Here is a 16213-nt window from a genome sequence, read left to right as displayed (position 1 = left end):
CACGGTTACATGGTTGCAGAAAAAGACCAGACTTTTTCAAGAAATTTAAAGATGCCAGCGCTATCTTCTCTTTTTCTCTTTTTTCACTTCAGAATGCCTACAGAAATAAGCCTCATTTGTTGAAGTCATTTTATAGAACTTGCCCAGTCTTGCCCAGTCACACTGCTAAAAGAAAAAAAAAAGTATAATTAATGTGGCTGATGCAAGATAAGGTCTAGAACTCGGTATATAAAGATTCACTCTGAAATATTGCTTTAAAATAATTTTTTGCAGTATAATTTGTGTTTCTGGTAATATTACGCTGTCTATTATATCTCTGTTATTCCAGACATTGTGTAAAATGGAAACAGACAGGTTGTAGTGTAAGCTCCTGATGGCTTCGTTCTTTTTCCGATGATTCATTTGGAAATGGAAAAGACAATTAAGAAATACAGTATTGTCAGTCAACCTGCTTTCAGGCCACTCACATCCATAATCTGAACAGCTGATGACTGCAATTTTCTTGCTACTGACAGCTACTCAGTCATTGCCTAAGAAGGTAGCTGACAAAACTGACAATCTTAACAGCCCATAAAGTCTATACCATTAAAACAGCACATACAGTACAACCACTAACAGTCAATTAAATGCTTGAGATTTGGCTGAAGCTGAGTTTTATTTGGAAGCAGCTAGTCTGATATGATGTATTGCTCAAAGCAGGTTTTAATCATAGTTGGAAATTTGTTTTAAAAGTAATTGGGTGATACATTTGGAAATGTAAATGGCAATAGAGAAGTACATTTTATTTCTTTACTGGACAGGTTCATCCAAAGCAACATAGCACTAAGTCAACTTTGTAACCAAAGTAACCGTTTGGTAGCATTATGCTTTTTTAAGATATTTTTCTGTTTACAATATCTCTCTTTTCACCACTCTGCCTACTGCATCATACTGGATCATACTGTGGTGTTTTCTTGTAGAAGATGTTCTGTGTTCTCTGACATGCCCTTGTCCCTGTAATAACTTTCCCTGCTGCATTTTCATGGTAAATCATGGATTGGTAACTGGAATAGGGAGCCTAAAATGTGATAAAGCCTAAAATGTGATAAAGCCTAAGGTCCACAGATTTTCTTCCCCCAGCATTGATCATCCAAACCATGATGACTTTTTGAAAACCAGTCCCCATACTTACACCAATAAAATGATGCACAGCTGTTTATTTTGTTATTGGCTCATTTCTTTGTAATTTTGATAAATCAGAGCCATTTTAATTGTCCATTAATATGACAAAACTGAATTTTATACTTCAATTTATGCTTTACAAGCTTTTACAGTAATCCCTGAGTGATCTATTATCATTTTTCTGTTTATATGGCAATATTTGTTTTTATTTTGGTTTACTTTTTAATTTCATTTATATGAGACACGAATGCTTAATATGTTAATGAAGCCATTGTGTGCTTTAAGCCATGGCTGCCATTGATGTACCTCTTTAAATATCCATGCAAACAGTAATTCCTTTTTTTTTTTTTAACTTTTACACCAATTATAATGTGACTATTACCATAAAATGGGTCTGCCCTACATTTCCTGTGTTTTTACCAGTGCTGCATGACCTGGGAGGGTCAGGTTTTAGGGCAAAGCCTTATGGACAGATAAATTTATCTTCACCTTCACCAGAGTGATGAAATGGGGAAACTGTGAATTCCATCTTATCAGTAAAACACACTGACGTGTACAAATATGGTTGCCAGTGGAGCCATGCTAGACTACAAGTTCTCATTTTATATTAACAGAAACACGATGCCAGATGCAGCCATTTAGCGACTCTCAACAAGCTAACGGCTTTTCTCACAGGCAGGATAGCGTCTGTGTCTGCTTACACTCGTGGAGGAACTTTGTTTGTAGAGGAGGTGTTCAGAAAACATGTAGTATGTCAACAATATGTCAACCAAAACACCCTCTTTGTATGCTCCATTCTATATTTTATGGCATGGGTTTTGGCAGTTTTAAAACAGTTTGATAATTATCTTTAGTTCATTTAATTTGTTTTTATATCTTTCTTCATATTGTCTAACATGAATATTATAAGTCAAACTCATTAAATGTTCAGTGTTAATTAACTAGCCTACTATTTGTAATGTCATTGTGTAAATGAAAAAACAACCTATTTTTTTATTCACTGCATCATTCAAAATATATTTTCTTCAGTTAAAGGTTAGATTGCTTTCAGATTTTCAGTGTGATACTAAACTAATTAACCACAGGCAATTTTTTTTTTCATTTCTTTTTTACTAAGGGAGCCAATAATTCTGGAGTTGATTGCATGCTTTGTTGTTTATCCTGCTTCTGTTAGGTTTAGTTCATATATACTGTGTCACAAACTGCTTATTAATATGTAATCTGTCCTATTACTATTTAACACAGTAGCAGTTCTGCGGCATTGTGTCCTGAAAGCACAATATTTTGTTCCACATAAATAAATTCTAAATCAAAATTGCTATACTTCACTTTAATCTCACTGACATTGTTTTGCTTAAAATCCATGCCCTCACTTTACTTAAAATCCATGCCCTTGCCAAAGCAGCTGAAGCACAGCCATTTACAGGTATATTTGCTAGTGTGAGTTGGAAAGTCGTTCCCTGGCTCGATATATCTGTCACAACTGGAGCCAAAACTGGCATCACAATAACATACCGCTGGTACAGCCCATTTACAGATGCAGTCTATAATCCGTGGTGTTATATATCAGACCTATTTATGTAACAGTGGTTCACAAGTATAACAACACATTTTCATTAGAGGCGGTTACAGATGTGTCAGTATTAGAAGTGGTTGCATAGGCATTGCTGAAATCCTTGAAATCCTTTGTCCTTGGAATTGCCTGTTCTGTTGCAAACAGCTTTTCATGGACGTTTGATATCAGCGCATGTCACTTTGGCCAAAAGTACAGCAGAGCTTTTCAGCCGTTTATGTTTTGGGTGGGGTCACTGCAGATGTTAGAGTGCAGGTACTGAAAGATAGTGCTTGCTGGCATAGAGACATCTGAGGAATAACACCCTGCCGGTGACAAAGAAGTATTGTTGACAGAGAGCGGGACCCAAAGTGCCCTCCAGTACGGCTGTGCAAGTCACTTCCTGTGGAGCTCTCCAAGGAAAAATGCAGAGGAAGAGATGAGTGGGCAGGGATGCTCCCTGTGCATTAACGCCACTATAGTGGATGATTCGTTAGAAGGGTCTTACTTTTGCTACATTTCAAAAATTACAAATGATAAGTTAGGGTTAGCAGTTGCACTTTTTCTTATAATCATATGACATCCAAAATAATTGTTCTTGTTCATTTGAATTGTTGATTGATTTTTGCATGAGATCAGTGATAATGTTGTGCACATCGAACTATATATTAGTATTGAGAATTATTTCTGTGTGTAGTGTGCCACTTGAATGAATTAAATGAATGGCATTTCAACAATACACACTTGCTTAAGATTTAATTGTGACACAGAACACATTTTATCCCTTGTTCACTTAAACATGTTTTTATACACTGTTGTATCGAATGGGAGGCGAAGGCGGATGTAAGTGCAGACAATTTATTACGTGAAGTACAAACAAACAACCAAAAATGAGAAAACAAGAACAATAAACATGAACTTTGGATATGAGGCAAAAAAAAAACATACAGACTAGAAGCAATACTGTGACACACACAACAACAAATGACAATACACCAGAAGCTTGACAACGAGATGCTGAAAAACTAGAACTTATATAGTGGTGCTGCTAAACAAGGTGAAACAGGAAATAGTTGTGAGTGATAGTGACAAGTGACATGCTGGGGTTGATGGGTAGTGTAGTTCTGTGCCCCTTTGGCACTACCATGACAACTGTATTGACATAAAAGTTTATGTACTGAAAGATGTCATTGTCTGTGAGCAGGATGCCATATACAGTATATCATGATAATATTACAGTGAGAACGGCAAAGGGAGTGGCACAGAGAGAGAAGGAAAGAAAAGAGAGATGGAGAGATATCTGTATCTGTTTAGTGCTCAAAATATTTGTATCTGTTTTTTTGTGGAAGTGGGCGTGGTCTATATCAGAAATGGTGGTTCTGGTGGTTTTGTTTGTTTGTTTGTTTGTTTTGTGTGGGTTTTTTTGGGTTTTTTTTGTTTTTTGTAACGTGAACACTGAAAAAAAAAACTTGCCTGCTGGAAAAAGAACTCATTTTGCATTCGCATATTATAACAATAAATAGCCATCTAATAATCTTTTTTATCAGATTTACTTCAGTTTTTGGGTTTGTTACATTCCAGAAGAGTTCACCGGACACACTATCATTATAATGCCTGTATGATTTTCTGGGAAGACTTTCTTTTAAGAAAGTTGAAAAATATGCACAACGAACATACAAGTTACTAGTTTCTAAATTAATTCAGCTCTGCATCTCTGTGCACAGCGTGTGGTCCGTGTGAGCTATATGGAGCAGCAGCTTTAAAAATAAAAGCATATTTCTTTTTCTATGTGTACAGAAATATAGTATAAATATGCTTTTATTTTGGAGGTCAGTAAAGCAATGTTTTTACATCTTGCTACTGAAGCAAACCACTGAGGACGAATTTTTTTGTTTCTTTTATTGTTCTTCTTTCAGCTGCTCCCATTAGGGGTCGCCACAACCGATCATTAAGCCGCATATTTGATTTGGTGCAGTTTTTATATCCATCCTGACACAAACTCCCATTTTATCTGGGCTTGGGATCTGCACTAAAAGTGCACAAATCCTACTGGCTGGGTTGGTTCCCTGCCTGGGAATCGACCCTGGGCTATGGCGGGATCCTTAGACCACTAGGGAACTCAAATAGCAAATAGTACATCTCCTATTACTATCCACGCATCCATCTATTCTCTGTACCAATTAGCCTACACAGGGTCACAGGAGCCTGGAGCCTCTCCCAGGGAACTCGGGGCACAAGGTGGGGGACACACTGGACGGGGTGCCAACCCATCACAGGGCACAATCACACACACACACACACTCACTCACACATGAGGGACAATTTGGAAATGCCAGTCAGCCTACAATGCAAGTCTTTGGAATTGGAAAGGAAACCCAAAGCCACTGTGCCCCCATTACTTTTTTTTTTTAAAATGTGAATTTAGCTTTGTGTGTGTGTGTGTGTGTGTGTGTGTGTGTGAGAGACAGAGAGAGAGAGAGAGAGATTTGGACACTGGAAAAAAATGTCTTAAATTATATAGCAAGTGAAAACATCTTAAATATAGGCAAATTTATTTAATATTTCTCATTATGAGATTATTCTAAAACGCGAATAATTCAGTCGACTCCTATTTTTAATCATTTCAAGTTTGAAATAGTCAGTGATTCTTTCAAGCTCTCATTGTTACTATGAGAAATCTCCCTCCAGCTACATGTCTGTGATGATTCCAATCTTTTGTTCTGTGCCTGTCTTGATTAGTGTTTAACCACAGACTGCTTCACGTTTATTGATTTAGTCATGTCTAGTTTATTCCTGCTTGCCGATCGCCTGAGCTTTAGCCTGCCTGACGTTTTGCCTGGCCCTTTGTCTGCCACGATGGTTTTAATAAAACCACTGAACCTGAACTTGCATCCATCTGTTCACTTCATGACAATTTGCACTTGCTAAGACATCATTTTGCAGTGGAATTATCCTTCATTGATTCCTTCCTTCATCTTCAGTAACTGCTTTATCCTAGTCAGGATCATGGAGGATCTGGAGCCTATAACGGAAACACGTGGGAATACACCTTGGACAGGATGCCAGTTCATCACAAGCGTTTACTATTTTTCCAGGAAATATGAAAAAACTATTGTTAACTAAAATTAATATTTTATTCTTTCACTGCTTTTTGTCTGACATGTTGTAGGCTTTTTTTAACATAGCAATATAAAATAAAAATGGTGCATTTGTGTGCATAGCTGGTCTCAGTTCCTGCGTGCCAATTAACACTCTGCTGAGTAGTAGCGTGAGCGGCTAAGTTACTGTAGCCACTGAGAAGCAGCTAAGTAAGCTTAATTAATGAAAATATCCAGTGCGCCTAGCAAGTCTATATAACTTTTGTCAGGTGGCAGAGACAGTTGCAAGTGCAGGCAGGCTTTATTACAAAAAGTGGACAAATCCAAATCGACAGGCAAGAGCGCCAAGAGTCAAAAACACGCCTAGGTCAAGAAATCGACAGAGACAAGAAAAAAAAAATGTGCACAGAATACAAAGGCTTGGTATCATTGTGAATAAACTCAGAGTGAGACTTCGTGCTGTGTATGTGAGAGTCCATGCAATCAGAAGCTACTCAAACCAGATCATGTGACAGTGTCATGTGAGGCTGATGAGACATTTGCTGCGTCTCAATTCACCTACGTATACTATGCACTAAAAGTATGTACTCTTTTTGTGAAGAAAAAGTACATACTTTTGAGTGTGTAGCAAAAGAGTACACAAGTACTGAGACATATGAACTAACACGTCATGTGACGGAGGAGAACGTTGTTGCCTAGTTACGCACGCTGCCACCGTAAACAAACTCCTCGCTGCATTTCAGCTTTTCTTCATTCATTATTCCTTATATCATTTATACTATATCATTTAATTTACCATTCCCTTAATTTATTTTTCTACCTTTCATTTACACCTCTCTAAAACGCCTCCTTGACTTCAGCAAAGCAAACCATTACAACACTCCTCTTCCCTCACGCAAGGAATTGTGGGTAATATTAGCTGAAACAGTGTCCATGGATCCACACTTTGAAAATCTACCGGAAATAATAGACCATCCGGGTACCTTTGGGATCCTCATTTCAAGATACTACGATTTGGGACACACTAATTCTAATCTTGGATACTATTTAGGACTTTTTTTTTAGTTCAGATAATTATAATTCTTTATCTACTTTTTAATTCTATAAAGGAAACTCTGGAGGATGAACTTTAGTGACCTGTGTGTCCTTGAACATAGCTCTAGTACACTTCCATACTGGTCTAATCATCTAGGAACATCTACACTGACCCTCGTTGCTCCTAATCACCAGCAACACACACTTATACATACACACACACACACACACACACACACAGAGTCAGGGCAGCATGGTGTGAGCCTGATCTCATAATCACCCACACCAACTTCCCAGTTAATGTGCATGGAAAGACCACTGAGGTTACCTAATTTACACTTAGTACTGATTTAACTTAAATGGCCATTAAAATAATCCACAATAACACTAATATTTATGTAAACACAAAACGAATATTGTCTACTACTCATCACTTTCATCCATTATCCTGCGTTTTCTCTTCTTTACCTCTAAGGAGAGTAAAATAAAAGGCACAAGAGTGGTTATGCCTGTATGGGCTAATGAGTTGAAAGTAATTGCAAAAGCATCCATTCCACGATTCCTTTCCCTTGCCCTAGGCGTGTCTTACGCTAGCAGGAAAGACTGTTTCGCTCTGGGTGATGCTCGATGAAGTCTGAATGTCACCAAGCCTCCTGATCAGTCTGATTAATCCTGTCTTCCTCAATCCGACAGACGTGGAAGAGCACATGGCCCATGAAAGAACCACAGCATCTCAAGAACCAAAGATATACAGTTGGAACTAGGGGAGATTTATTAAGTGTGAAATATTTTGATTAAAGTGGAGGCATATATTTGTGACTCAGCAGAGGCAGCAAAGCAATTAAAGTGCATGCGCATGCAGAGAGAAATATTAGTTGTAATAAGTTGGGCAATTAAATACTTAGCAAATAAACAGTTCCTATTTCTTTTCTGTATGGAATATAATGCTGTTTGCATACAGGTGTCACTTATGGAGAAATACTTTGGACTATATATATAAGCAAGCAAGCATGGGCAGTTTGATAAAAAAATAATAATAATACAATGAAAAGTGAGCATAACTGAGTAAATCGTGCATAAAATGTTTGTTTGTTTGTTTGTTTGTTTGTTTGTTTCAATGACGTTGCATGCAACACGACATACTCCACGAACTTAAAACTGTCACGTTCATGCATCAGCGCTGGGAGGGCGGGCTCTGGCACGGTCTGTGTTTTGCTCATACTTGATCTGATTATTCATGAGTAAAATGGTTGCTCTTTATAATATCAGTATGTCAAAATTGTGCATGATGAACAAAGAAATTTTTAAAAGTTCAGTGTCGAAATGGCATGACTGCATTCGGTGATGTAATTCAGATACTTTGCTATTTTATCTATCTTTCTATTTGTTTGTTTGTTTGCTTGCTTATTCATTCATCCTGAGATTTCCCTGTTCCCAGTAAACAAATAGAAAGCTACGAATCCACAGAAAATGTGTGTAGCTACGTCCTGTAGATAACGAGCCAGCTACACTTAGGTGAGTGTGTTGCACTTTGATGGTGATGGAGCCATCCTTTCTGGAAACTGGGAACTACTACTGTAAGCTTAAAAATGTTCATGATGTCTACACAGCAAGATAACCAGCAAGCAATAAGATCAACATTTGTGTGGGGTTTGTTATTAATAATTATGCACTTTTGTCAATAATAACTTCTCTCTTCGACTGTGCAAGACGATTATCTGTATACACAGACTGCACAACTCGTGTGTAGTGCCTGCTAAAAACAATCTTGAACAATTAGGGTATTTGTTACACATATTTACTCTATTTTTCAATTTCCCCTCTCATTCTTGCATTTTAGAAAGAACTGCTCACCTGCTACCAGTTTGTTGTTTGTTTATACAGTTAATTTATGTGCTGTGAGAGATACTAAAAACCACAGTCGCATTCCTAAAAACTGATTCTGACCCTGACCCTGAATAAGCCTTAGTTTCTAAACTCTCCATATACTAACTGCTAAAGTGTTGTGCCTGTAGTGTCTAGCCTGACACTGTAGATGTGTGCAAGTTTGCTGTGTGCTGCTTAGTTGGGGCTCTCATCAGTGATTAAAGCTTTGTGCTTGGTCTCACAGTGATTACAGTGATTAGTGATGAAGTGATTAAAAGTCATGAATCAGAGTGACCTCATATTTGAATTTCTAAGTAGGCTACAAGTAATTAGTATTGGCAAAGAGTTCTGGGGTCTAGGCAAGTTCGAAGCATTTATTCTGTTCTTTCTCTTCAAGAGCGAGACAGAGAGAGAGAGAGAGAGAAAGAGAGCGAAAGAGAGTTGCAATATTTAAAAAACAGTCATTATAAGAACTTTTCATTTCATCATCACAGGATTAACAGCTGCTCAGCTTTGTCCATGGGAACACTTGTGTGCAAAATGTACCTCAGTTCATTCAAATAACTATAAATGCATCCTTAAGAGAAAAGGATGTGTGTTGCGCCAGCATCAGGACCATCTCATCAGAAGTGATGTGAGGAAATCATAATAATGTGCAGACAGTGGCACAAAATTATAGGAAACATCCTTCCAGATTTATGCAACGCTGTTAAGAAACTTCTTTCATCGTGTGAGGCATGCTGAGTACCAAATCCTTTTTAATACAGTGCTTCTAAGAACTTGTGCAAACTTGTAATGGAGCAGGCAATAACTAATGATCACGCACTGTGTGACTATATATATATATATATATATATATATATATATATATATATATATATATACATATAGTGTGTGTGTGTGTATATATGTATATATATATGATGAAATGTGCATTACCTGTTGGCCCTTCAAGATTTTCCCCGCAAATCCCCATAGCAAGAACAAGTATAAAAGTCACTGCGTTCATTGTTATTCCGGTTTATTCACAGCGCTTGATATCCGCGTAGTGCCTTGGAGAAGTCGCGCGCGCTTTTGCGCCCATTAGCCGCCGCTGTTCTGCTTAGAGCTGATGCTGAGTTTACGCGCAGCGTGTGCGCGAGCCCGAGCCGCTCCAGCTCCAGCTGACGTCAGGACCGACGGATCAAACGAGTTTTTTTTTCCTCTCCTGTCTCTCCCAGCTGCGCTTTTTCTCCCCCCAAAACTCTCTCTCTCTCTCTCTCTCTCTCTCTCTCTCTCACACACACACACACACACACACACACACACACCACAGCGAGTCGATGGCGCCCTCCTGAGGAAACTGCACATCATGGTTATGTCCGAGTACCATAACAGCCAACATCTTGGCTCTAACACTTTTCACACAGATAACCTCTTTTTTAATCCTTCAAGTAACAAAATCAGGATAAAAAAAATACATTTCTTAGATGTCCTGAAGTTGCAACAGTGCCACAGGAGAGTAGCCTATACTTTAAAAAGCCTAATAATAAAGGAAAAACCTAACTATTTGTGTAAACTTTTTATCCATCTTAAAGCGAACAGACAAAATCCATTCATTCAGCCTACTCAAGCTTCACTAAACGCTTCATCCTGGTGAAACTGTCATCATAGTGGATCCAGAGCCTATCCCAGGACCACTGGGATGATAGTCCGTTACAGGGTACCATGCTCAGACACATTCACATACGTATTCAATGTTAAGGGCAATTTCGCATAGATAATCATCCTAGTGGAAGGTTTTTTTTGGAGGTTGGAGGAAGCTGGAGAACTCCATACGGACACACAGGGAGAGAACATGCACAGACTGTAACCCGAACTGAGGACTGAGATTTGATGATTATATAAAATGAACATTATCACTCATAAGAACTTATTTTTATAGTATTTAGGTATTATTTGTAAAAGTTTGTGGACACCTGACCATCATACCCATACGTGCTTTTGAATATCGCATTTATTCCCCCCTTTGCTGTTATAATAAGTCCCACTCTTCTGGGAAGGCTTTCCACTAGATTTTGGAGCGTGGCTGTGGGGATTTGTGTTCATTCAGCTACAAGAGCATTAGTGAGGTCAGGCGCTGATGTTGGTGAGGAGGTCTGGGGTGCAGTCGGTGTTCCAGTTCATCCCAAAGGTGTTCAGTGGGGTTGAGGTCAGGGATCTGTGCAGGACACTCGAGTTCTTCCACTCCAACCTTCACACACCATGTCTTCATGGAGCTCGCTTTGTGTACAGGGGCATTGTCATGCTGGAACAGGTTTGGGCTTGACCTCTCAGTTCCAATGAAGGGAAATTGTAATGCTGCAGCATACAAAGACATTCTATACAATAGTGTGCTTTACACTTTGTAGCAACAGTTTGGGGAAGGAATACATAGGTTTGATCGTCACAAATTTTTGGCTATATAGTGTGGATTGACAGCACTTTAATAGAATATGTTAATCTAAGTATGACAAATTGTCTTCCTTCAAAGTGTCCAGAAACTCTCTTGCTGCCTTTGACCAAATAGGTTGCACACAATAGGCCTCATTTATCAGGCTGGATACGAAATTTTACACAAGAAATCTGGTATTTGTATGAAAATCCCATAATTTCAGAAAAACGTTCGTATCCTAATCATGCTCCTGAGTGTGTGTAAATTTATGTATAAGGAGACTAACTAATGTAAATCTTGATTGATCAATTTCAAATCATATAATTTGCATGGACTACTGAACTTTTATGTAGGGAATATACTGACAAATGTAACTTGCTTAATTAATTACATTTACAGTGTTTAGCAGACGCCCTTATCTAGAGCAACTTACAGAAGTGCTTTGGAGTCTCTGTCAAAAACACATCCTCATGGTAGTTCATTAGGTCAGGGACTCAGAACACCATTGAGAAATATTTTGTGAGATCCAGTCATTTTATATTATTGCCATTAATTAAAGAATATGAAAAAAATTGAGACAAATAAAACTCTTTTAATTAAGACTAAAGAAATGACACCATATAAATGGAGGAAGAGCTGATCTGTCAGTGCATAGCTGGAAGCCTTAAACAAATGCCTTAGCTGATAGAAGATTTAGCGCATGTCAGGATGAAAGCTGTCTTGTAAATCAGTTCCATGGCATCGTCTTAAATGCAGTACTTTAGATCCAGCACAGTGGCTGAGACACTTAAAACAATCTTAAAACAGCAGTTTCCCTGTGTTTTCTTTTCACCTTGCTTAGATCATACCTAATTCACCTTTTGTGTAATTTGTCTCTAGATTTTGACCTTTTCAGATGCTGTTGCCCTGCCAAATATTGTTAATGTTGGTCTAGAAGTGAGTCAAAGTTCCAATTCTGCCTTTTCAATCACCATTTAGTTGTTATTTTGTGTCTCCAACCACAAAATTGCAAATCCAAAAGATTAGAAAGATTAATGAGATCAGTGTCTAAAACAAACACTCTTCTTCAGCAAGTCTTCTTGAACGGTTTTGACTTTCTATAAATATATTTGAATAATGATCAAGGTCCCTTCTTCGTACTATGCTTAACAGATCCAAGATAATTTACAAATTGAAATAATTACAAACAAGCTAATTTTTTTGAACGACTGGATTCAGCTGCTTGAGATAACTCTATAAAGAGATAATAACTATCAAAGGTAACAGCAGCTAGCCTCCATTCACACAACACTAAATGCACTTTTCAGTTGATTACAACATCTTGCTCCCTACTTAGAACAAGTCCATCATCACCCCACCTGTGAAATTCTGCAGAATGCCAAGGTTTTCTATTGCAGTACTCCGTGTTGTGATATCATTCCACTATCACGCAGCTGAATTTCCTGTTCATAGACAAAGCCTCATTGTGGCTTATTGTCAAGGACTCTATCCTGATGTCCTCACTAAGCTGGCATATCACGATACCCATTCCACACTGGACAAATGAATCATCCTTATAATACGCCTCGACAACACCTACTCAAGCGGCCACACAGTGTGAAACACATCCCTATGAACATCAGGCTCCTCAGCCTGAAAAGCACATGCAGATCCACCACACACTCATATGGTGAGTCAAACCCAGTTTCTATCTTACAGATCATTTCTTTTCAGAGTTGAAAAACTGTGCATTCCCTAAACACCAGCTATATAGTGGTATTGTGGTATTAATGTGCTATCAGGCCTAACTTTTGCCTTGTTCATGTTAATCCCTTTGCAGCCACAGAATAAAAAGCCATGGAAGAATACATCAGTAAAGCCCTCAAGCAAGTTTCTGTGGCAGCAGGGGCATTGTCGAGCCTCGGCCGAGGATGGAGAGGTGGCGGGTTGGACCAGCAGGTAACATGTGATGATTCTCACCTGTGTGTGATCACAGTGAGTTTACTTATGTATGTTTTTTGTCCTTTCAGAAGAACACTGTGAGTCAGAGACAGACAGAGCTGATGGACCTGACACAAAACACCATTCTCACCATGATCACACACAGGTGAGAATCATCACTTGTTACCTGCTGCTTCGACCCACCTCCTCTCCGTCCACAGCCAACAATCGACCATGCCCCCGCTGCCACAGTTATATTCACTATTTGATCTCACCTGCATGGGGTCGTCTTTGTGCAAAAAAGGGAGAAGGACATCTACCTTGTATTGATCATCAGAGACTAAACCAAGGAACAGTCATGTCCCTTGTTCTCATAAACAATGAAATTCCCCAGTGTCTTTTCCAAACTTGACCTTAAGACTGCATATAATTGCGTTCGGATCAGAATGGCAGACAAATGAAAAACAGCCTTAAGCACCCCCCCCCTGGACAATATGAATACCTGGTCATGCTCTATGGACTGTTTAATGCCCCTCCATCTTCCGGGCTTTCATAAATGATGTCCTCTGGGATTTCCCAGGGAAATTCATTGGCGACATTCTGATGTATTCACTTGTTCAACATGTTCAACATGTAAAACAAGTTCTGAAATCATTTATATGTTAAATAAGGGACATATGTGAGTTCCATGTACCCATGGTCACTTTCCTGGGGGATGGTGCTCATGGATAAGGATAAAGTGAGCACTGTCATTCAGTGGATAGTTCCAAAAACAGTCAAAGAATTTTGTCACCTTTTACAGTCACTTGATTTGTGGATTGTGGATTTGTGGCTCCTCTCGTTTCCTTATTACAGGGAGGCACTATAAACTTGTCTGGACTCTCCAAGCCTTCCTGCAATTCAAGAATTCTATTCTTAAACATCCTGACCCTTTGCTCTCATTTACCAGAGATTCAAGTGGATGCACTCTAAAACTCTAAGTGAGAGTGGTGCTCTCAAAATGCCAGGGACATCCCCCTAAGCTCTAACCTGTGGTCTTCTTCTTTCTGATGGTCTTCTTGATGTCACCTAGGACATCAACTAGGAGAAATTAGGAACACAGGCGAGCCATCCTCTGTATTATCCAGTCACAAAACCATACATACCCCAAGCCTGCAAGACAAACTGAACACCTGGGTGCATCCTCACTGGTAACTGGGCAACCATTTTTGTGCTAACAATATTGCAAGCTATTTTGATTTTCCCACAGATTCATAACATTTAAGCAATATCGCGAGAGCAAGAGTGAGGTTATAATGGCTGTGGTCACCTATGGCACTCTCCCTGCAGACTCGTGCCTACGCCAAATCACAGATATTCAGTGTAACCGCAAGATTAGGGTGCAGTATTTTTTTTGTCTCATACAACAGTTCTATAAACAAGAAATTAATACAGAGTAAGTGACATTTCGGACACAATATGGCCATATATTCTGTTTATTTCTCCTCCGCTAGTGGGATCCTAAAGAAGCCACACTCAATTTATAGCATGTCGGCTAGCTGGCTAGCTAGCTCACATTGATTTGTATATTCCCATTAAAGCTGTTTCTGGTAAAATTGTCGTCCCTTCTTCCTTTCCATCCTTTTCAAGTCAAAAGTTATATTCCTGCAAAGTATCATTTGCCATGTCAATGCCAAAGTATCAAATGCCATGCTAACACTACTGTAATAATGTTTTTGAACTCAGAAGTGGAATTTTACATGGTAAACACAGACAAGCGGAGTGATACACAGTAAAACCTCCCAGTGCCACTGTAGGAAATTTAAGCATTCTTGGAACTCCACTCGACCAATCAAATCAGTGGCCCATAACTAACTCTTGTATAAAGTTAATTCATTATGTGCTTTTCATTTCCAGGTTGTAACACTGCAAAAATGGGGAAAAGTTTATGAGGGGAGTAAATATTATGCAAGGTTTAGTTTTGAAATAAATAAGCACTGCCTACTTTAAAAAGGGGAGAAATGGAAAAGTAGACATCGGAATGACAGAAATGATTCATACCTTCTACATACATAGTGTTATTTCTCTAATAATATACAGTATGTCCTCATGATTATAACTGTACATGTCTTTTTGAGCTATTTATGTGACACTGTACAACAACAAAAAAAAAACCCTGTCATCAGCAGTGTACTGATCACACTACCCAGCTCAGTCTCTCAGTGAGACAGTGAAAATCACTTCACAAAGTCTCACTGACTCTGTATAATACCTCATGACATGTTCACACTGCATGATTGTCAAAAGTTAAATGCCTTGATGACACTAGTCACAAGTGTTGATAAGCAGGCAACGCTCTTTTTTGCAGTTTTATGTGCTAAAACATTATAAGGAGAAAGGAGGTCAAAGGAAAGGCTGCAGACATGAAGCACATTAGATTAGTGCAGCTTCCATCGCCTGGGTGTTTCTGTGATCTTTTTTTTTTTTTTTTTTTAATTTAGCGACAAGATTGCCTTTGGATTCAAACCTGTAAAACCAATAGCAAAATCTTGGCCCTTTGAAGATAACTTTGAACAACTATATTAGGTTGATGTTCCTGAAATTATGGAGGCTTTGGGAAAGGTATGGTATTGTTTGTGTATTATTTGTGTTCATTATCCACACTCCCCCCTTTTTTTTTTTTTTTTTTTTTTTTTTTTTAGAAACAGCGATTGTGTACCTAGTTGCCCTGGCCACTTTATAAGGGGTACCTATTTTATAGGTACATTTGATCAGAATGTAGCTCATCTGATGGCATGCACAATGCATCAGCTAGTTTCTGCTCTGTTTGTTCTCGTATCAGGGATGGGCACCTTTTTTCATGGAGGAAGAAAAAAGAATGACTAGGGGACAGTGGACAATTTTTTTGAATGGTAGGACTACTGGAATTAGTTAATGATGCAATCAGTCACAGTAGCAGATGCACAATAGACTTATAGGTGTACTTACAGGTGTACGATCATTGACTGAAGCCTTTCTCTTGCTATCTGACACAATGTATTGGCCCTTTCTCCCACATCCATCAATGAAAAGAGACTATCATATAGTAGGACCACTGCTGCAATCCTTTTTAACAAATCCATAACTAATAACTCTCATAAAATATCATGCCCAGATAAAGCATAGTGTTTAGGAGACACTCATTATCAT

At 38.6% G+C, this 16213-nt stretch overlaps 1 protein-coding gene across 5 annotated transcripts in view; it reads right to left on the bottom strand.

The window, feature by feature from the left end:
• The window catches only part of ptprua (protein tyrosine phosphatase receptor type Ua), a 229125-nt gene extending 219209 nt beyond the window's left edge, over positions 1-9916 (bottom strand). For all 5 annotated transcript variants that reach the window (XM_026942351.3, XM_026942353.3, XM_026942354.3 and 2 more), the window contains exon 1: positions 9652-9916. In XM_026942351.3, the coding sequence (XP_026798152.1) occupies positions 9652-9721 (70 nt within the window). In that variant the 5' untranslated portion in view covers positions 9722-9916. The remainder of the gene's footprint in view (positions 1-9651) is intronic.
• Between the last annotated feature and the right edge of the window lie 6297 nt (positions 9917-16213).

Source organism: Pangasianodon hypophthalmus, chromosome 29 (genome assembly GCF_027358585.1).
Source record: "Pangasianodon hypophthalmus isolate fPanHyp1 chromosome 29, fPanHyp1.pri, whole genome shotgun sequence".
Taxonomy (NCBI): Eukaryota; Metazoa; Chordata; class Actinopteri; order Siluriformes; family Pangasiidae; genus Pangasianodon; species Pangasianodon hypophthalmus.
This window is presented reverse-complemented; position numbering and strand designations above follow the sequence as displayed.